At 34.5% G+C, this 21,803-nt stretch overlaps 1 protein-coding gene across 4 annotated transcripts in view; it reads right to left on the minus strand.

Annotated features, from left to right (window-relative positions):
• LOC126976460 (dentin sialophosphoprotein-like) overlaps window positions 1-21,803 on the minus strand; it is a 30,197-nt gene continuing 8,394 nt past the window's right edge. The window contains exons 7-22 of one of the 4 annotated variants that reach the window (XM_050824783.1): window positions 20,801-20,845; window positions 20,209-20,253; window positions 19,167-19,211; window positions 18,922-18,966; window positions 14,978-15,022; window positions 13,961-13,996; window positions 11,584-11,637; window positions 10,021-10,068; window positions 8,928-8,945; window positions 7,935-7,952; window positions 7,218-7,238; window positions 5,394-5,423; window positions 4,336-4,353; window positions 2,088-2,120; window positions 1,512-1,547; window positions 1-186 (exon numbers count right to left, since the gene is read on the minus strand). In XM_050824783.1, the coding sequence (XP_050680740.1) occupies window positions 97-186; window positions 1,512-1,547; window positions 2,088-2,120; window positions 4,336-4,353; window positions 5,394-5,423; window positions 7,218-7,238; window positions 7,935-7,952; window positions 8,928-8,945; window positions 10,021-10,068; window positions 11,584-11,637; window positions 13,961-13,996; window positions 14,978-15,022; window positions 18,922-18,966; window positions 19,167-19,211; window positions 20,209-20,253; window positions 20,801-20,845 (627 nt within the window). In that variant the 3' untranslated portion in view covers window positions 1-96. The remainder of the gene's footprint in view (window positions 187-1,511; window positions 1,548-2,087; window positions 2,121-4,335; window positions 4,354-5,393; window positions 5,424-7,217; window positions 7,239-7,934; window positions 7,953-8,927; window positions 8,946-10,020; window positions 10,069-11,583; window positions 11,638-13,960; window positions 13,997-14,977; window positions 15,023-18,921; window positions 18,967-19,166; window positions 19,212-20,208; window positions 20,254-20,800; window positions 20,846-21,803) is intronic. The other 3 variants (XM_050824793.1, XM_050824802.1, XM_050824813.1) reach the window with 3 other exon arrangements.

Genomic DNA, 21,803 nt, shown 5'->3' on the forward strand with positions numbered 1-21,803 from the left:
TACTGCTTGCAATTTAAATAACTTTATTAATTTAGTAAAATCAACAATGAAGTGGCCAGGTTCGTGTGGAGATAATGTCATGGAAGGACTTCAAATTTATTTATCGTATTGGTAATAACTTTCAGTGACGTCATCACGAAGGTGGGTTTTTCTCGGCTTCTTATCATGATCTTGGACTTTTTCAGCCTGTAAAGAATAATCAACAGTCATTATTTGATAGGAGTTTTATGTATTGGATGCAGTACCTTACAAACTAATTTGTTATATATATTACAGCCATTGTAAAACACTCAGAGTGGTCCTTGAATTTCTTGTATGTTCCTCTCTCGAGCTCTTCTTTTTAAAAAAAAAATGGTAGATTCAGTAATTTAAAAGCAATATTTACAGTGATGATTCAAAAGCGCTTGGTTCAGGGTAATTGAATAAAGTTTATGTGAATTTGACTTTGAAGATAGACTAAGCTGCTAGGCAAAATTTCCCTCCATCTCAAAATTATAGTCTTCGAGCAGTGCGTCTTACCAGTGCTAATATATGGCACAGAAACCATGTCACTAGAAGCCTTCCGAGAAGTTCCGAATTGCATAGTCAGTATGGAGAGACGAACGCTTACAAATGAAAACTTAAAAAAAAAATGTTTAGATTTACAAGAGCGACATCTCAAGTCAATTTCCTAATATTCAAATATTGGGGTTGAGCAGGTTATCAACTGGAAAGTAGATCCTGTAGATGAAGCCACAACCTGAGAGTTGAACAAAGCATCAAGATTTTATGACGATACGTCACTCGAACGGTTGAGGTAGTGGGTTCGAGTCCCGCATCGTTCATACAATTTTATTTTCGGATTTTATTTGTGAAATGAAAACTCCTAAAAAATACGTACACAAACTGAAATTACGTCGTCAGCGTAAACAAAAATGTTCCTAAAATGAAAACTGCTGGGTCAAACCATGTTAAATTTTTATGGGACCAAATGGCAACTATTCCGCATCAAACTAAAGAAGAATCAAGATCATCGGATCATAATTCTCAGCGTAATCGGTGTACATACATAAAAGAATATACCAGTCGAATTATTGAATACCTCCATCATACCACCGAATTCCACCTTCGCACGACACGCCACAAATAAGGATATCAACCCTACCATGTGGATGTGTGGCGTTCCTTTGGAGGACCACAGTGCGGTTTTCAAGGAATTTCTCCCCACTTAAAACAAACCTGTGGAATGAGCTTCCATGGGCGGTGTTTCCGGGACGACACGACATGCGTTCATGAAAAAAAGCGCGTACACCTTCCTTAAAAGTTGGCAACGCTCCTGTCATGGTTCCTGGTGTTGCAAGACAATGTGGACGGCGGTGATCACTTAACACCAGGTGACCCGTACGCTCGTTTGTCCTCCTTTTCCATAAAAAAAGTTTCATAATATTTATCAACAAAGTAATAAATGCAAAAGATTATATGTAGGTTATTATGAGCTGGTTGATATCAAGTTTTATTTAAAATGTACTTACGTATGGTACAATCACTGGACGATTCTCTAAATTGTCCTGAAAGTCAAAGTAGTAAATCATATTTAAATTCATAAATATTTTTTATTATTTTTTAAGTTAGGTTTACCAGTAAGAGGCTCCTTTGCACAGGATGCCAGCTAGATTATGGGTACCACAACGCGCCGTGTTTCGGTCTTTTGGAAATTACTGGGCAAATGAGACTTAACATCTTATGTCTCAAGGTGACGAGCGCAATTGTAATGCCGCTCAGAATTCTCGGGGTTTTCAAGAATTCTGAGCGGCACTGCATTTTAATGGGCAGTGCGTATCAATTACCATCAGCTGAACGTCCTGCTCGTCTCGTCCCTTTTTTTCTCTGTCAATGACTGCATGTTTCATACAATCGAGTGAATCTCTTTTTTCTTATAGAGTTTTGCTACCAAAGAGGATGTAAATACTACGTAATAAAATTAAAATTGCAATGATCATGACAAGGCGACAGCTCAAACCATAGATTAAACAAAGGCAACGAAATATCACTAGAGTAAATAATTAAGTCTTTGTAGCACACAGATTATATTAAATTACTCAACTTACCCGGTAGTAATCGTAGGGATAATTAGGTCCATACTGGAATTAAATAAATTGCTATTATATATTGTTTTAAGGTTGGCCGTAAAGCTAAACGAGACGCCAATGAGAAAATAATCGTATAAGACAGAATTGTAATGATGAGAAGTGAAAACGGTCGGCCTTCGGCCTAATATATTTTAAATATATATATAAATCTCGTGTCACAATGTTTGTCCTCAATGGACTCCTAAACTAATGAACGGATTTAAATGAGAAACTTGAGAGATAGGATAGTTTTTATTTCGATTTGGGACTCATAATTATTTTTATTTTCAATATTTGTTTTGTATGGACATATTTTCTTTAAGAGAATTTATTGACGCACGGTTTGACAGTTCTGCTGTGAAACAATTTCATTATAACAACAGGCCGGAGCATATTTTACGAAATAATTCTTGATGTTATGAAATATTATTGACAAATTAATAAAAAATAGTAATTTACTTATTATGTACAGAACAACGTCTGTCGGGTCAGCTAGTATATTTTAATAAGTAATCATAAAAATGGTCCGCTAACTTAAAACAGCTGCTACAGAGTGTTATTTTTCATTCTGACTTAGGTCAATAGAAGAAGACAGAGTGAGAATTAGCAATGCCTTAAGTTAGCAGACTATTATGATTAAGGGGGTAAAAATATAGAAGTACCAGAGACTATTAGATTGTTTTAGTCTTCAACGATGCCGCGTATGAGGGAGGGCTCATGCGGAAAAATATACTCTGTGTTATATACATTTATAGAAAAGTTTAAAACTAAGACATACGGTGTTGTGTTAGGGTTGGCAGGTTTAAATATCTACTAAAAATTTGATCTGCTCCGTTTAATAAATAAACCTAAATATCAAAATAACAATAATTTCAATGCGACCCCAGTGACATTTGTTGTGTCTGCGATAAATCTGTTTTGAATAATTCCGATTGAACTTTAAATTATATGAAGCCTTGAAAAATGTAGACAACCTATAATACGGGATGTATATTTTTTACTAAATAAAATGTATGTAAAATACTTTTCATCCGATTAGCAAAAAGATGGGCGCCTCTTCCTATTCGTAATACTTATTATTACCATTGACAAATTTGGATAAGTTGTGCTTCAATAAGAAGAAGTGGCAAGAAAGTCATTGCTGCTCTATTTGCGACATCGCAGCTCATCGTATCAAATATTTATACTACTCAAAAGTTTCAACCTGAGTAAAAATATATTAAAAATGTAGTAAATCATAAATAAAAACTTCAAGAGTTATAATTGAGTACACTGGGTGCATTAATTCATACACGCTGTATATAAAAGAGAGATATTATACAAACATTGAAATATTTTAAAGAGAATATAGCTTTAAATTTTGGATAAATTAATCACTGGACTCGAAACTCAAAAATAATGTAATATGGAATCATCATTGACCAATTATCAATGGGTTCAGGGGGACTACAAATAATGACAATAGTGCTTCAGGCTCTAAGTATACGAAAGAAACATGAGATATTATTGAATGAGGCCCGATTTCACCATTGAAGTAGAACTCGGTTAGACATAACCCAGCGGATACTCCAAAGGGAGAGCCCCTTACGCCTCTCTCTCTCCAAGGGAAGGTCGCCTTCGATGAAGGCTTAGAGGGCACTCGCCCAAAGCCAACCTCAGGAGGTGGTATGTAATAAGGTCTTACGTGAGTCCCACATAACCAACGCAGACTTCGGCGTTCACCACCTCCCTTCCATCGTTATCGTGGAGGGTAGCCCTATCCCATTGTCTGGGCGCAAAAAAAAAACGCGGTTAGAACACATTAAACTAAGCTTACTCCTATTAAACTTAGTTCAAAGTGAGCTAACCTCGTTAACTAATCGAGTTTACAGATTCAATGCGGAAGAGCTGTTTTATATATTTATCTATGGTTAACGTTATATAAACATTGACATTTAGCGATGTCGATTCTGTTCATACTTATCGATGAAAGTTTTGATAGATTCTACAATTTGTACAATTAAGAAAGTCAATTTTGATGCCATCGGTTCAAGAATATCAGGAGAACTTGTTCTTAGCTGGCAAGAAACTCACCAATTTTTATCTATCCTCCATTTAACTATTTAGCTATTTTATACACCCTATACTCCCTTTTATTGTTTTATAATGTGTTAGGTTTGCTAATAGGGATTACCCTATTAGCAAAATTAAAATTGGAATAGAAACGATAAGGTTTATCACTACTCACGTATTTGAAGTTCAAGCTCTGGAATAAAAATGGACAAATCAATAAGTTTAACAATGACGTCATATTTACAAGTGAAAAAGGTAAGTAAATATTCATCACAATTGAACCTTGTCCAATTTAACCCCCAGAAGACTTAAGTTTGCGCGTTTACCACTAAAAAAACTCCATTTGTCGTATCACCGCTCTTCGACAACACTTCCCTCAAAGCCTCGCCTAGTATCGGAATACTGGGTCTCGAAATCTCGAGCGATTGCCAATTTCGTGGTCATCTGGAAGGCAAAGCCAAATTGGCTTCAAAGAAACTGGGCGTCATTAATAGAGCACGGCAATACTTCAAGCCGGCCCACATACTAGCGCTCTACAAAGCGCAGGTCCGGCCACACATGGAGTATTGCTGTCATCTCTGGTTTGGCGCACCCCAGTATCAGCTCGATCCATTTGACCGCGTGCAACGCAGAGCAGCTCGAATTGTCGGGGACCCAGTGCTCTGTGAACGGCTGGATCACTTGGCGTTGCGTAGAGACGTCGCCTCATTGTGTGTCTTCTACCGCATTTATCACGGGGAGTGTTCCGAAGAGCTGTTTAACCTGATTCCTGCCGCTGAATTCCACCTTCGCACGACACGCCACAAGTTAGGATATCATCCTCACCATCTGGATGTGTGGCGGTCCTCCACAGTGCGGTTTTCAAGGAGCTTTCTTCCACGTACTACAAAGCTGTGGAATGAGCTTCCTTGTGCGGTGTTTCCGGGACGATACGACATGGGTACCTTCAAAAAAAGCGCGTACACCTTCCTTAAAGGCTGGCAGCGCTCCTGTGATTCCTCTGGTGTTGCAAGAGATTGTGGGCGGCGGTGATCACTTAACAACAGGTGACCCGTACGCTCGTTTGTCCTCCTATTCCATAAAAAAAAAAGACTTTATGAATATAAAGGTGCATTAAATTTTTCATCTTTAGTGGACAAAGGTCTTAAAGTGATTCTCAATAGTCAAACAATATAATGTGTTTTAAGCAGTGAGGTGCTTACAAGATTAGAATTAAAGTTAAAGTAAACTTACTCCCAGATTGTAGCTGCTGCTATAAAGAGGCTGAAAATTAACATTTTCCATTTTATTTCATATTCCACCTACAAGTTTATAACAATCAAGCAAGGACATTTAAAGAGATGGATCAACAATAAGTCTGCCTTTAAGCTTTTGGCGGGAAGCAATGTGATTGGTCAATTTGATCACATATCCATATCCCTCGCAAAGATTAGTTGACGCGGACTGCATAGGAACCTAACCTAATAAGAATACATATTAAATATGTATTGTCGGTCTGATCTCTTTAAATGTCTCTTCTATTGATTGTTAACGTATAGTAAAATAGTTTTTCCGCAGATAATCTCTACGTTTGATTTTATTCATCTTAAAATCTCCACCTATGAGCCTAAAATCGATTTTTAAGAAGTAATCTCCAAAAATAATCAAGTATATTATATGAATATGAATGGCATCACGAATTGCTTATCGCGAAAATGTATGTTCGTTTTATCTCGAAAATGTAGCCGCTGAATATAAATTTCTGCTACGTTTTAGTAAGTATAACTACATGTTATTGTGATACAGACTCTGTCACTTTCTAAAAATGCTTACTAAGACTTGGCGTGTCCTAACACGTGCCAACCATCACCCTTGATATAGGCGATACTATCTCTGTTTTATTTATGTTTGCCTGGTACCAGTGACAATAATGGTTACGTCTTAGTTTGTATTAAAGGCATAAAAAGGCATTTATTTTCTCAAAATTGATTCCTTTAGAATTTTTTTTGATGTTATTTCTAATATACTAGATACTACTACCGCTTCGGTAACAAATGGCGCTCTGAGAGAGAAGAAGCGGCGCAAGAAACTCTCCCAGCATTCTTTTTTTGCGCTCTATTTAATAAAAATATACAATATTGTACTTTCGTTGCTATTGCTATAAAATAATCATAATCTAGTCCCAGGCTGTCCGATCACTCAGATATTCAGCTGTGGAGTAATAGGATTCACGACAGAGGCATTTTTCTATAAAACATTAAAATTTATTTATAGATAATGCCTGAACAGTGGCTGGGACTTTAATATAGAAGTGTATACATTTACCCTTATGAAGCCTAATAGAATTAGTTACAAGCAATTCCTTATTTCTAGTGTTATTGTAATGAAAATCACTATTAAGAGCAAAAAGGTGACGATTTTTGTGAACGTATATTACGTTTTCGTAAATGTACTGACAATGAACAGTCATAATATTTATATCTTTTAATTATTCTTTGAGAGACTGTCTATAACCAAGCTGATATATAGCACGAACTGCTCTCTTTTGCAGAGCAAACACTATGTCAATGTCAGCAGCATGACCCCACAGTAAAATACCGTACGTCATGATGCTGTGAAAATAACTGAAGTACAACAATCTAGCGGTCGCAACATTAGTGTACTCTCTAATCTTTCTAACAGCATATGCCGCAGAACTGAGTATATCTGCTAGTTGGGCAATATGTGGACCCCACTGAAGCTTTTTATCAAACGTGATACACAAGTTTCAATTTCTGGTCATTTATAAGTACGTTGGTTTGTACCTCCGCTGTGTTTGGTGTAATGAACCGTATACAGACACTGTCATTTTCTGAAAATGCTTAGTTACTAAGACTTAACGTGCACACGTGCCAACCATCACCCTTTATACAGGCGATACTATCTCTGTTTTATTTATGCTTGCCTGGTACCAGTGACAATAATGTTTGCTATATTAATCGGTCTCCTTCTTGAAGAAATAGAGAGTATGCGACTAACACTTTAGGCATTTTACTGACGAATAAAATATTAACAGAATTCTAAAGTAAAATATCTTACATCTCGAACATGAGGCGGCACCTGAAAAAGAAGTAATAAATTCTAAAGACTGTAAATGCCTCAACTTAAAAACTCTACCAGCAATACCACCTCAAAGGAAACAACAAATTGCGCTAAACTATCAACTTGAAAATTTAGTTTATGCACACAATTTCAGCTCATTCGCTTGTGACCATACTTATTGGAAAATTAGTGAATTATTGGTATAAGTAAATAGTACACCTTTCTTAAAGGCCGGCAACGCTCTTGTGATTCCTCTGGTGTTGCAAGTGAGCGTGGGCGGCTTTGATCACGTAACACAAGGCCTCCCGTACGCTCGTTTGTCCTCCTATTCCATAAAAAAAAAGTCACATTTTACGAAAAAAATAATTTGTTTGTTTCGGGTCAATTGCAAAGCGCAGATAAAACAAAGAAGAATAAAGAGAAACATTAATTGTTCTTTTTTTTCAAACAAATCATTAAATAATGATTTTTTCGTTTCATTCCACAGTTGGATTTTGCAAAGCGCAATGTACAATATACTTAAGATGGTAATATCTACTGCGGCCTGGAATCCAATGGAATCCAAATAACAAAATATCATCACCGGAATATCAAGAAACTGCGTTGCTTGTTGTAGCTATTATAGCTCAAATATTATTAGAGCTGATAATGTGACATCTTTGGTATTTGTAAGATTTATACAGTAAAATAAGGCATGAGATATATAAAACTTACGTAGGAAACCTTTAATACCTAAAATAAAAAAAATAAAAAACTGTTAGTTATGTTTTAAAAGTGATATCCCTCACTTCTAGCAATAACACACAAATAAAATTTTAAAACAAAATTAATTAAAACACGACCTCTCGCGTTCCGTGCCAGTGCTCTGCGTGAGTATTGAACAAAGCATACAAGATTTTATGACGATAGGTCACTCGAACGGTTAGCTCAGTTGGCAGAGCACTGGCACGGAACGCCAGAGGTCGGGGGTTCGAAACCCGCATCGTTACTTCAGTTGGTGCCGGGGCTGCTGTTTCGACTGCCGAAGACGGCAAGCATCGCAGATATGTTGGTCTCAGTAAGTGATACATCTTTGTGCCGTTTTGTGTCGAGACACTTGGCCCGTGGGGCCCGGAGGCGCGGAGAATGTTCGAAATACTATCTTCGCGCCTCAATAAGGCTACTGGAAACCCAAGCGCTGGCAACTATCTCGGTCAACAGATCAGCCTAGCTATCGAACGCGAAAATGCTGCCAGTATTCTTGGTACGCATCCACGTAATGATAGTTTTAATATTATGTAGTCATAGTATTGTATACATAGTTATAAGATTTATTTTGTTTGAATAAATGTATATTGAGTTATAATAGTCTTGATAAGTTTTAGTACAACACAAATATTTCTAAATTGTTGGTACTAGCTGAAAAGGGATTATGACGAACTTAAACCACGCATGTACCAATTCAATTTACGTCAATGCCGTTAATAACTTATGCAATTTCAGTTAACGCAGCGTTAGTGCGCATTAGTTTAGCTATTTTTTGCATGCCGTTTTAAGATCCATTCGAAATCCTATATAGCCAATTAATCGTTGTTTAATGATGCACTTCTCTCAACCAGTAAGGCTTTATTGTAAAACTAATAAAATTGAAATTATCAGACTTTTATTATTTATAATTTTTAGTGTAAGTATAAATATTTACTAGTGATTATTGACTAATAAACTTACGCCTTGCCCTCTATATATCTGTAAGAAAAACAAAAAAGCTGATTCGAATATAAAATACTATATAGCTAATAAACGAGTAAATACAGGATTCAGAAAAAATATGAAAAGAAATCAAATTTATTTTTTATGGAAGAGGACAAGCGAGCGTACGGGTCACCTGATGTTAAGTGATCACAGAGAGGCATTACAGGAGCGTTGCCAGTATTTTCGAAAAGAGTACGCGCTTTTTTTGAAGGAAACCATTTCTTATCGTCCTGGAAACAATGTACAAGGAAGATGTAGAAGGATATCCAGACGGTGTTGATGATACCTAAGATGTGGCGTGACGTGAGAAGGTGGAATTCGGCGGCAGCACTGGAATCCCGGAAATTCGAGCAGCTCTGCGTCACATGCGGTCAAGCTTATACTGGGGTGCGCCTGACCAGGGATCACAGAAATACTTCATATGTGGCCGGACCTGCGCTTTGTAGAGCGACAGAATGTGGGCCGGCTTGAAGTATTGCCGTGCTCTATTTATGAGGCCCAGTTTCTTCGAAGCCAGTTTGGCTTTGCCTTCCAGATGTCCACGGGATCTGCAATCGCTCGAGACCCAGTATTTCGACACTAGGCTACAAACGGGATTTTAGTGGTTGACGAGCAAACTTGACCCTTAGTTAAATTGGACAAGATTACGCATTGATATCAAAAAAGGGTACTTTTGAATGTCAAAGTTATTCATTTCAGCACATTTCACTTCTTTTGTTTTGTTGAGTTTTAATGAGAAGAAGTGTCAGTATTTACAGTGGTAGTTTATAAATACATTAGTTTTATGTACTTACATAATATATAAAGTTATGTAACCTTAAACGGTATTAAGTACAGTATATACATCAATCTACACACACTGTACATAAATAAAGGCAAAATACTCAAATTTATTAACAAAATGAAGAAGTATTCCAAATATAGATTGATCGTTCATGGGCCTGATACGTGGACCAGCTATTGCTTTTCTATAAGCAGAACTATGTGTATAAATTGTACTCTGCATGTTATGGCGTACGATAATTTAACTTCTTTTAACATGTCGGCTATAAAATATTGCATTACTCACAGTAGCCAGGCGATCTAATTCCTTCGCCAACACGTCCAAGTCCGATGTCTGCAAAAAAAAATAACTTATGACTCAAGGTGCAGATTTCTCTTTATTCAATTTACCTCTGAAACTGTACCTAAGATCGTTCCATCTTATAAAGCATATGTATCTTTCTCCATATAAAAAATGTGTATCAGACATTAAAACCTCAAAATAAATTTTGTTTCTTATTTACAAAGAAACCCAAACATGTCGGCAGAGTCTTCATCTTCAAATGTAATTGAACAATGGTGAACAGTGTAATAAATCTAAAGAAATCATATTATGTTTATAATAATAATAATTATTATCATATTAACACACTTTTCACACAAATTATCTTGCCCCAAAGTTAAGCATATATAGCCTGTGTTATGGGTTACAAGACAATGATATATTTAATACAATATACTTACTTAAACATACATAAATTCATATAAACATACATAAGTACATTTAAACATACATATAACTCGGAAACAAACATCCATATTCATCATATAAATGCTTGCACCTACCGGGATTCGAACCCGGGACCTCTAGCGTTTATAGTGTAATGTATAAAACAAATTGCATTAAACATAAATATTCGCTTAATCTCAATGTATCGTCAACAAAGGCGTCATCTTAATAGCTGTTAATTTCTGTGTTTGTTCTGTACTAATAAAATAAACTTTATGTGTGTATGACCTTAGAAAATATTAGATTGATAGATTTTTTTATGGCAGAGGAGGACAAACGAGCGTACGGGTCAAGTTTAGTGATCACCACAGCCCACATTCTCATGCAATACCAGAGGAACCACAGGAGCATTGCAGGTCTTTTAGAAAGGTGAAGGTGCTTTATTTGAAGGTGCACATATCGTATCGTTCTGGAAACACCGCACAAAGAAGCTCATTTAACAGCTTAGTTATATGTAGAAGAAAGTTCATTGAAAACTGCGCTGTGAAGGCACGCCATGATATCGCAATTTGTGGCGTGTCGTACGAAGGTAGAATTCAGCGGCAGAAATCAGGTGAAACAGTTCTTCGGAACACCATTCGTTATTATAATAATATCTATTATGTATATATATTATTATGTAAATATAATGTAAAACTCTCTTTTCCCATCCAGGGACCACACCAAACTACAAGTACCTTGCTGTAGAACTACATTATTTCAGAGAAACTGTTTTTGTATGTGCATAAAAATCTATAATCACATCCCAAAAATAATAAGAGAGGTATCGTCAAATAGGAATTTCTCATCTAAATTGAAAATATACCTGAGTAAAAACTGCTTATATTCATAAGACGAATATTTTCAACTAAAAACTTGACTATATATTATATAATACTGCTACTAATCTTTTGTTAAATTGATATTATTGTTACTAATGATTTAGAAATATATTTTATAAAATTTGCACGTCATAAATGTGGCAAACATGTACTTTATAATATTTATGTAACATCAATCTAACATGTTTATGCAAATAAAAACTTTGACTTTGACTTTGAAAAGATATAAAACCAGTTAGTACTATATGCGTCTACTCACTCTCAAAGGTTCATCAACATCGTCATCTCTATAGCTGTAACTTCTGTATCTGTACTGGAATGATTAAAAATAAACAATCATGAAATGAAATTATTTATTTTGCGTTGGAATAGGGTATGACCTCATCTTAAATATTACGATGTATCCTCTATCCAGCTTAAATTAAAAACATGCAAAAACTTAACACTTATATACATATTCATATAATTGAAAATATAGATTTTTTAACTCCAATATTTTTCCAGGTCATGTTAATTCTTCTGGCTAGTTTGTCTGTGTCAATTGTATTCTTGATTTGTATTCCGAGTTCTGTACGTATTCAATGGGTGTGTTGTTTTTTGACATGTGGCTTATTTAAATATTCATTCATGGTTTCAGTTAAAAATTAATTGCTCAAAATCGAACTATAAAATGATGAATCAATGATTAGGTAAGCTTTTAGGATTCCGTAACCGAAGAGTAACCTACAGGAAACATGTTTAATATGACAGTCCGTCCAACCGTGTCTTTCTAACCGAGGTCCTAGTGAATACATTCAACAATAACACATACACAAAACTTTGTTTCTGAAACATGTTTCTCAACACACGCTGTCTACTCCTCGCGTGACTTGTTTACAAAACTAAGTTTCTATTAGTAGAAAGATACTGTTTCAATTTTAGTCATTTAGGATTTGATAACAAGAAGACAAAATCTACAGTGAGGAAAATTTAAAATAATCGCTTTGGTATACCAAAGTAAATAAGTTCCCTTTAAGGAACTTTTTTCGCTGCTCCGAATCAAATTGCGATGAATTACTCTCAATGTTATCTTCAACGACATGGGTATCTTCAGAAAAAGCGCGTAAACCTCCCTTAAAGGCTGCCAACGCTCCTGTGATTCCTCTGGTGTTGCATAAGACTATGGGACCAGTCACCACATACCATCAGTGACCCGTATGTACTTTGGTTTGTTCTCTTCTGTAAAGAAAACTTTAGTATTAAAACTCAATGATTAGACAGCTGAAATATATACTTAGAGAATAATTAATAGAGCACAGTGTGTATTATTATATACTAGCTGACCCGGCAAACGTTGTTTTGCCATATAAATTGTATTGATCTTTTGCTTGCTAGTTGATAAGAGATGGCGCTAGTTGTATTCATTAGTAACAATCACACTTCTTTTATATTTTGTATAATTCACACTATAGTTTTAGAAATTATAGCCTATTTGTTATTCTGGTGTGTAAGCTATATTATTGTAATGTTTCATCAAAATCTAATCAGTAGATTTTGCGTTAAAGAAGTTCAAATATACATCCAGACATACAAACTTTCACATTTATAATATTAGTAGGATACATATGAGAAAGCTCATGATCGCTCACAGGGCAATGGAGACAACAATGCGAGTACATACGGGTCACTGATGGTATGTGGTCACTAGTCCCATACTCGTATGCAGCATCAGAGAAATGACAAAAGCATTGCCGATCTTATAAAGTGTCCGAACCAAAACTACATGGTTACGTGACGGGTAAGAATCAAAGCAGACACTCCGTGTTGAATGTCAACGAATCTAGCTATTGCGCCCACGGAGGCTTTTAACAGTTTTGAGGATACAGTGTTTTCTTTAACGTTTATTTAAAACCAATTATATCTTATATCTTTTAAACGAGCAATTCTTGTATATATCTTAATATAATATATAAATTACGTGACACGTTGTTTGTCCGGGATGGACTCCTAAATTAATGAACGGATTTAAATAGTATTTAATAGTAATAAATTTACTTCATGGAGTCCAGTTTAGTCCAACTTGAGAGATAGGACAGTTTTTATTTCGATTTGGGGCCCATAATTATTTTTATTTCCGATATTTGTTTTGTATGGACATATTTTCTGTGAGAGAATTTATTGGCGCACGGCTTGACAGTTCTGCTGTGGAACAATTTCATTATAACAACACGTTATGAAAAATTATTGACAAATACGTAAAAAAAATATTTTGTTATTATCTATTACAGAACAACGTCTATCGGGTCAGCTAGTATATATATATAATCTGAATCTCGGAAACGGCTCTAATGATTTTGATGAAATTTAATATACATGTAGCGGGGGCGAGAAATCGATCTAGCTAGGTCAATTTTAATAAAATGTAGTTTTATCCGTGTTTCAATGAGAAACAGCTACAATAACATTAAAATACAAAGGTAAATTTCGCCACTATATGCAAGACTATAATACCTCAGATGGGACTTTGGGTGATCCGGAAAGCAGGAGACCCCGGTCCGAATTCAGATGTCCTATTAGTTTTTTTTTTGTTCAAGTTTTGTACATTCTTAAAAAGGCTCGATCGTCTAGATATTATCATGTTAAATATAAACACTTACTCTCAGGGGATTGTCGCTGTCATTCCTATGGCTGTCCTAAAATAATAATAAAATAATAATTTCACAACTGCTTTACAGTAAAATCTGTTTAAGATAAAATACAGACAAATTTTGAAATTTTTATTTTTTTGAAGACTGCTTGAAAACAAATGATTCCGCAAATAATTCATTACATTTCCCAACAATCAACTAGACACCAATAACTTGTTACAAACTGAAACTTATCAATAACAAACTATTAAATCATTTATTATAGATAAATATCATGTTTTAGTTACTGAATCATTGAATCAATTGCGCCTAAGTATATACCCGTAAGGATTAATCTCAAATGATATATAACAGTTCCATATTAAGTAATAAACTGTAATCAATATAGTATAAACTTCCAAAAACGTTGTTTATTTAACAGTAAGATGTATCATCCTCGACTTTAGTGTGTGAGTCATAAGGTCGAGATTCCCTAACGCAGAACTTCTCTATAGAATTATATGAATGTCGGAAATTTTCGACCATACTTAATAAATAGTATTTATATATAAAATGACGAATGGAAATAATTGTGTGCTATTATCATCATAAAAAATGTATTTGTACGATTAGAAATTCAAATACTGTCATTTAAAATAGAATATAAAATCAGTTATCTAAACGTAAAAAACTGGAATCACAGTTTAGAAAACTTATGCCTTCGACCTGAGAAGAGCGGGCGCAAGCAGCTCAGTAGGCTTTTGTTTTAAGTTCATAAAGGCATTTTGTAGTTCGTGTTTTAAAACTTGAACAACGCTTAGAATTACTCAATTCTACTTTTAGCTTGTATTGTAAATATTAGTGAAAGTTAGTTTTTTTGTTATTTTCAAGACTCGACAGCTTAAACGAAAGTTATAATTTGTACACACATTGTCTGAGGCACAGAATAGGACATTAGTTCACATTTTACCCTAAAATTTTCAATAAAAATCTTTAACGCGACGAAGTCTCGGGTAGATAAGAAGCTATCAATCTGTATTGACATACCTTTGAATTATCGCTGCTGTCGTCATTTCTATAATAATAGCTTGACTAAAATAAAAGAAAAAATATTACATTACTTATTAAATTTAAGACATTTAATTAATGAATATAAAATTAATGTCCAGAGAGCCTAATGATAAATGATCACCGCCACTCACGATGAACTAGCCACACATGCTGCCTACATTATTTGACTTTTATGTGGTTTTTTATTTGCCCAAGCATATGATCTACCTATAATAATGAGGTGTCGGAAATGTCACAACTAACCTAATTTTTTTATGACAAAAAGGGACGAGACGAACAGGACATTCAGCTGATGGTTATTGATACGTTCTGCCCATACAATGCAGTGCCGCTCAGGATACTTGCAAAACCCAAATATACTGAGCAACACTAAAATTGTGCTCGTCGCCTTGAGAAATAAGATGTTAAGTCTCATTTGCCCAGTAATTTCACTAGCTACGGCGCCCTTCAGACCGAAACACAGTAATGTTTCACGGCAGAAATAGGTGCCGTTGCGGTACCCATAATCTAGCCGGCATCCTGTAAAAAGGAGCCTCCAACTGGTAACCTGAGGCATAGTAGATCTAAGATGAAAATTTTATTAGGAGTATGCCAAGGAGATTGGAAACAGTTCGTAGAGCTAGAGAGAGAAATAATTAGTGTTGATTACTTATAGACCATGTTCGACCTTCACTAAGCTATATGGAAAAAACAAAATAAAATGTTTCATACAAAAATGTTTTTTTTTTCCTAGTAATTTTATTTTTATCATATTTTAATTGATTCTGTTAATTGATCATTAATTTTCTCGACCTTTGTAAATTAAAATAAATAAAATATAATAAGCAAAAACCAAATTAATAAACTTAATTGTCGCAAATTTCTATTATATTTTATTTTTTACGCACTTTATTTTGCGTTTCGCCTAATTTGTCCATGACTGTTTATCCCCGTAAGGATTTTACTCGAATGATATCTAACAGTTTCATTATTAAGGACGCGTTCTCAAAACAGAGTGGTATCGAATCGCACCACTACACTGACACCGCTCAAACACATACACGTACTTAAAGTTAATAGCGGGAATCAAATGAATTTGATACTTTAGCAAGTTTGAATTATGTTTTTTTTTTTAAACTTATTTATTTTTAATAATTGTTTGATGTATTCGTTTGGTAGTTAAATATTAGAACTTTAGATGGCAATTCTGTCGCATAACGTCATGTGCAGTAAATGCAGTTTTTTTTAAATCCAAGATGGCCGCCGCGAAAAATTATGTTTTCAGCAATATGGGTATCGTATCCGAGGTTATCGAGGGTGCAGAAAACGATTTTGGGATCATTTTTGAAATCCAAGATGACCGCCGCGCAAAATTATGATTTCAGCAATATGGATACCGAATCCGAGGTTCTCAAGGGCGCAGAGAACGAATTTGGAATCATTTTTGAAGTGAAACTTCTTTGCCCGCATCTGGGTAAAATTTTTACGGATGAAACGGAATAAAGTGTGACGAAAATGAAGGACGTTTTTTTCGAAGAAGAGGGGAGGGAGATTAAGTCTGATTGAGATAGAGTGAGAAAATTCGAATGTAGCATGAAGCAGACGGTACCGCTATGAAGTAAAACAACTTCACTACTAGCGGTGTATCATGCAGGTTTAGCGCGCGGCCGCGAGTATGTAGAACATCTTCCCTACTAGCTTTGTATCGTGCAGGTTTAGCGTGCGGCCGCGAGTATGTAGAACATATTCCCTACTAGCTTTGTATCGTGCAGGTTTGATGAGTAATAATAATTAGTAAAACATCTAATAATTTCTTATATTAACAAAAATCAATTGGCTTAGAGAACAGATTAGGATAATTATTGATATAAACGAGATTTAAAAATTGGTTTTCACAAATAAGTTTCACTTCTGACATGTGTACTTTGTACGCACGCCACTTTTGTGTTGTCTGGTGTTTTGGACGTAGCTTCCCCTCTGAGGATACCTCCCCTAAAAGAGGCGTTGAAAAAAATACTGGAGACATACCTTGTGGGGTGTCGTTGGATAGGTCTTTGAAAGTTGAATTCAGGTTTAATACATGACATTTCCTTTGGTCATTTGAAAATAATGCGGGATTAAGGAAGATATACGTTACATTTATGTAATATATAGGTATCATTAGATAGGTCTTTCAAAATCAAATTTTGAGATTTTTTAAATGTGTTTTTTAATATTGTGGGTGAAAAGTCGAAACGTAAATATTTCTATATTTTTAGGGAATGAAAAATTAATTTAGCATGTATTGTTAGACAGGCCTTTTATCATATAATTTAAGTTTATGCATGAATTCTAATTTTGGCGATGTAAATGACACCCATGAAGAAAATTTTGTAGATTTCATAGGTGCCATCTTGGATTTCGATTTTGACCCGATATTCGTTATTGTTGAACCCGAAAACCATGAAAATGACACCCATGAAGAGAAGGTGGTAAAATTGATAGGCGCCATCATGGATTTCGATTTCCGATATTCGTTATTGTTGACCCCGAAAACCATGAAAATGACACCCATGATGAGAAGTTGGTGAATTTCATAGGCGCCATCTTGGATTTCGATTTTGACCCGATATTCGTTATTGTTGACCCCGAAAACCATGAAAATGACACCCATGAAGAGAAGTTGGTAAAATTCATAGGCGCCATCTTGGATTTCGATTTTGACCCGATATTCGTTATTGTTGACCCCGAAAACCATGAAAATGACACCCATGAAGAGAAGTTGGTAAATTTCATAGGCGCCATCTTGGATTTCGATTTTGACCCGATATTCGTTATTGTTGACCCCGAAAACCATGAAAATGACACCCATGAAGAGAAGTTAGTAAATTTCATAGGCGCCATCTTGGATTTCGATTTAATATAGACCTTATATTTAGAGATGAAAATAAATCACTAATTCTTCAAAAAAATACAGAAACATAATTTTTTGAAAATCTGACTGCGTACAAAATATGTAAAGGATCAAAGGCAGTATTGTAGAGCTTATAAAAAATATCCATATTCGTACAGCGATCCTTCCGAGTACGAGCTGCTACTTACAACCGACACAGTGTCTACCCACGACGGCGGCCGAGCGCGGACTGACGTTTCGATAGGTCTCTCTGTGCAATGCGTACGGAGAGACAAAATAAAATAACCCTTAATACCACACTTTAAAGCTCATGCTTTCAGAAAAATAGATGAATACTAGACGATTCATTTTTATTTTTTTCTGAGATTATTTATAATAAATTCATTGATTTATTTCCCGTGTTTTTGAAAATATTATAGCTGCTTTCCTTACGTAATTTTTAAGAGACAAAATTATGTGAGTAGTAGCAGAAAACTGATCCTGAATGAAGCGCCATTTCGTCAAATTTGTGTGAAGAGGTAACGGATAATCGTTTTTACGACATAAAATATCAAAATTTTAAAGCAAATATTTCCCGGTAATTGGAGATAAAGAAGTAATCTATTTGTGGCAATTTTTAGTTTTGTTAGATTTAGTTTTATTTTATCACAAACTCTACCGAAAAATATCTTATTTTTGTCGGATTCGTAAACGCGTCCTTAAGTAATAAACTGTAAGAAAGATAGTAAAAACGTTGTATATTTAACAGCAAGATATGTCATCGTCGACTTAAGTGTGTGAATCACGAAAAATTTATGCCTCAGACCTGAAATAACGGGCGCTAGAAACTCAGAAGGCGAAATTAAGAAAGTCATTTGTAGTTCGTGTTTTTTAACTTAAATAATGCTTAGAATTACCCAATTCTACTGACATCTTAACTGATATTGTGTCTTGGACAAAGAAAAGCACATTAGGTGACATTTTACCTTAAAATCTTCAGCGAAACACTACACGCGACGAAATCCCGGATAGATAATAAGCTATGAATCTATATTGACAATTGACATACCTTTGCTTTATCACTGCTGTCATCATTTCTATAATAATATCTTGCCTAAAATAAAAGAAAAATATAAGTTTTACATGTGTTATTAAACTTCAGACATTTTTATTAAATTATAGTTTTTAATTAATTATGACCTTTGTACAAACTATGTCTGGGCCACAAAAAAGGACAATAGGTAATATACTAAAAACTACAAACATACAGCGAAATACTTTAACGCGACAAAGTCAAGATCAATCTTAACATACCTCTGAGTTATCGCTGCTGTCGTCATTTCTATAATAATATCTTGCCTAAAATAAAAGGAAAACATAAGTTATTAAACGTCAGACATTTTTATTGAATTAATGTCAAAACAGGCCATATAATATGATAAATCATCACCACCGCTCACTTTGCAAGGGATAACAGGATGGATGGAAGGAATGAATGGATGTGAAAACCTTGAAAAACATGAAATTTCCTTGAAAAGCCACACACAGTTTAGTCTATATTATATTTTGACTTTTAAATGGTTTTTTATTTGCACAAGCATGACCTAATATACCTATATCAATGAGGTTTCGCAATATGTCACAATTTACCTGAGACGTAGTAGATCTTAGATGATAATTTGATTAGGAATATGCCAAGGATATTGGAAACAGTTCGAAGAGCTAGAGGGGGAAAAACTTAGTATTGAGTACATAAAGCCCACGTTAGGGCCTTTCCTAAACTATATGAAAAAACAGAATACAAATTTTACCTTATTTTCGTTGATTTTGTTTTTTAAACAAAGCATATCCATTCAATAATTTATTAAAAGTTAAAAATATTTAAACATTAGAATAACACAAAAATACTTTCATATTTTAATGAGTTGTTTAGGTAGTTGGTAACTTAATGTAAAAAAAATACCGAAAAACAAGATATGTGGGGGCATACCCCTATTACCGACTTTATTTTGTACGCCTTTTTGAGTCTTTGCTGATTCAGTTTACCGCGAGCATCCGGGATATGTGTTCGAACTCCGCGGTGATTCCAACTGTTTAACTTTCGCAGTGATTTCTTTATAGCTGCTTGTGCGATGTTTTAGTATCTTATCTATCTTTCTATTAATTAAACTTTCTAAAAGTTCAATTGAATTTTGAATGAATTTTCATTTCTTCGCTAATTGTTAAGAGCTTGATTACGAAAAGAGAAGTAACAGCCGATTATTGGGTCACATTTTAACCCTAAATTTTTTAGCGAAATATTTTAACGTGACGAAGTCTCGGGTAGATAAGAAGATATCAATCAATATTAACATACCTTTCCATTTTCGCTGCTATCGCCATTTCTATAATAATAGCTTGACTAAAAATAAAGAAAAACATATTACATTAGTTATTTAACTTCTGAAATTTTAATAAATAGGATGTTAAAAGAGCCTACAAATTATCACGGGGCAACACCAAAGAGAGAACAGGATGGATGGAAGGAATAAATGGTTGTGTAAACCTTGAAAAAAATGAAATTTCCTTGAAACCAAGCTGTAGTGGAACTCCACACATGTTCTAGACAATATTTGACTTTTATGTGGTTTTTTATTTGCATGAGGATGTGATCTACCTTTATGTATATATAATATGTCATAATTCATGTGAGGCATAGTAGATTTTACTTAGGTATAGTATGGCAACTAGATTGTAAAAATCCTCTTAACCTATATTGAAAATACTAAAGTAAGTTTTTTTTTTGTTTACAAGACTCCGACTGGTGAAACGATGACTTTTGTACATATACTGTCTGGGGTACCGAAAAGGATATTAGCTCACATTTTAACCTAACATATTCAGCGTAATGTTTTACTTGAAATATTCTCGGGTAGATAAGGAGCTATCAATCAATATTGTAATCATACCTTTCCTTTTTCGCTGCTGTCGTCATTTCTATAATAATACCTTGACTGAAATAAAAAAAAAATGTTTCATTAGTTATTTTAACTTTCTACATTTTAATAGATTGGATATCAAAAGAGGCTATATATAATAAATTATCACCGCAACTTTGAAAGGGGCAACATCAAAGGAATAACAGGATGGATGGAAGGAATGAAATTTCTAGATTATATTTGCTTTTATGTGGTTTTTTATTTGGATTAGCGTGTGATCTACCTGTAATAATAGATCTGAGAAGAGGGCTATTCGCGCTATTTATAACCGACCTAGATTAGGTGAAAGATTCCTTATGAGAAAAATTTAAGGATATAAACATTTTGACTGTTGCTTCTCAATATATTCTTCTATATGTTCACAAGCACAGTGAGGAATTTGCAAGAAACTGTGACAGTCATAATAGCACAAGGAACAAACATAAACTTGTTATGCCTTCTACTCAGTTAAGTCGAGTTAGTAAGTCTTCTACAATATGAACCCAAAGACGTTACAAAACAAATGTGTTACGAATTTAAAAGAATTGTTAAAAAACCTTTGAGTGGGTAAGGTTACTATAGCATAAACGATTTTCTTAATGATACCACAGTCTGACTCAGACTCTTCAATTATAAATGTTTATTGTGCGATATTACATATTAATCCGTATTTTTTATAAAAAAGCCCGTTGCACCCTTTCTTCTCAGGTCAGGCAGTCTATTTTGAATGTGTGGTAGTTTTTCATGTTCAATAAGTGATTTGAAATCCTATTTTGAAAAAAAAAAATTGAATTTGAAAATAATTTGAATGAGGTATCGCAATATGTCCCAGTTTAACGTGAGGTATGATAATTTGATAAGGAAGGAGTATGGCAATTATATTGTAAAAATCATCTCAACTTACATTGAAAATGCTAGTGTAAGTTTGATTTTAAGACTCGAACTGCTCAAAGATAATCATGACTTTTGTACACATAATGTCTGGGGCACCGAA

Source organism: Leptidea sinapis, chromosome 2, assembly GCF_905404315.1.
Source record: "Leptidea sinapis chromosome 2, ilLepSina1.1, whole genome shotgun sequence".
In the NCBI taxonomy this organism is placed as follows: Eukaryota; Metazoa; Arthropoda; class Insecta; order Lepidoptera; family Pieridae; genus Leptidea; species Leptidea sinapis.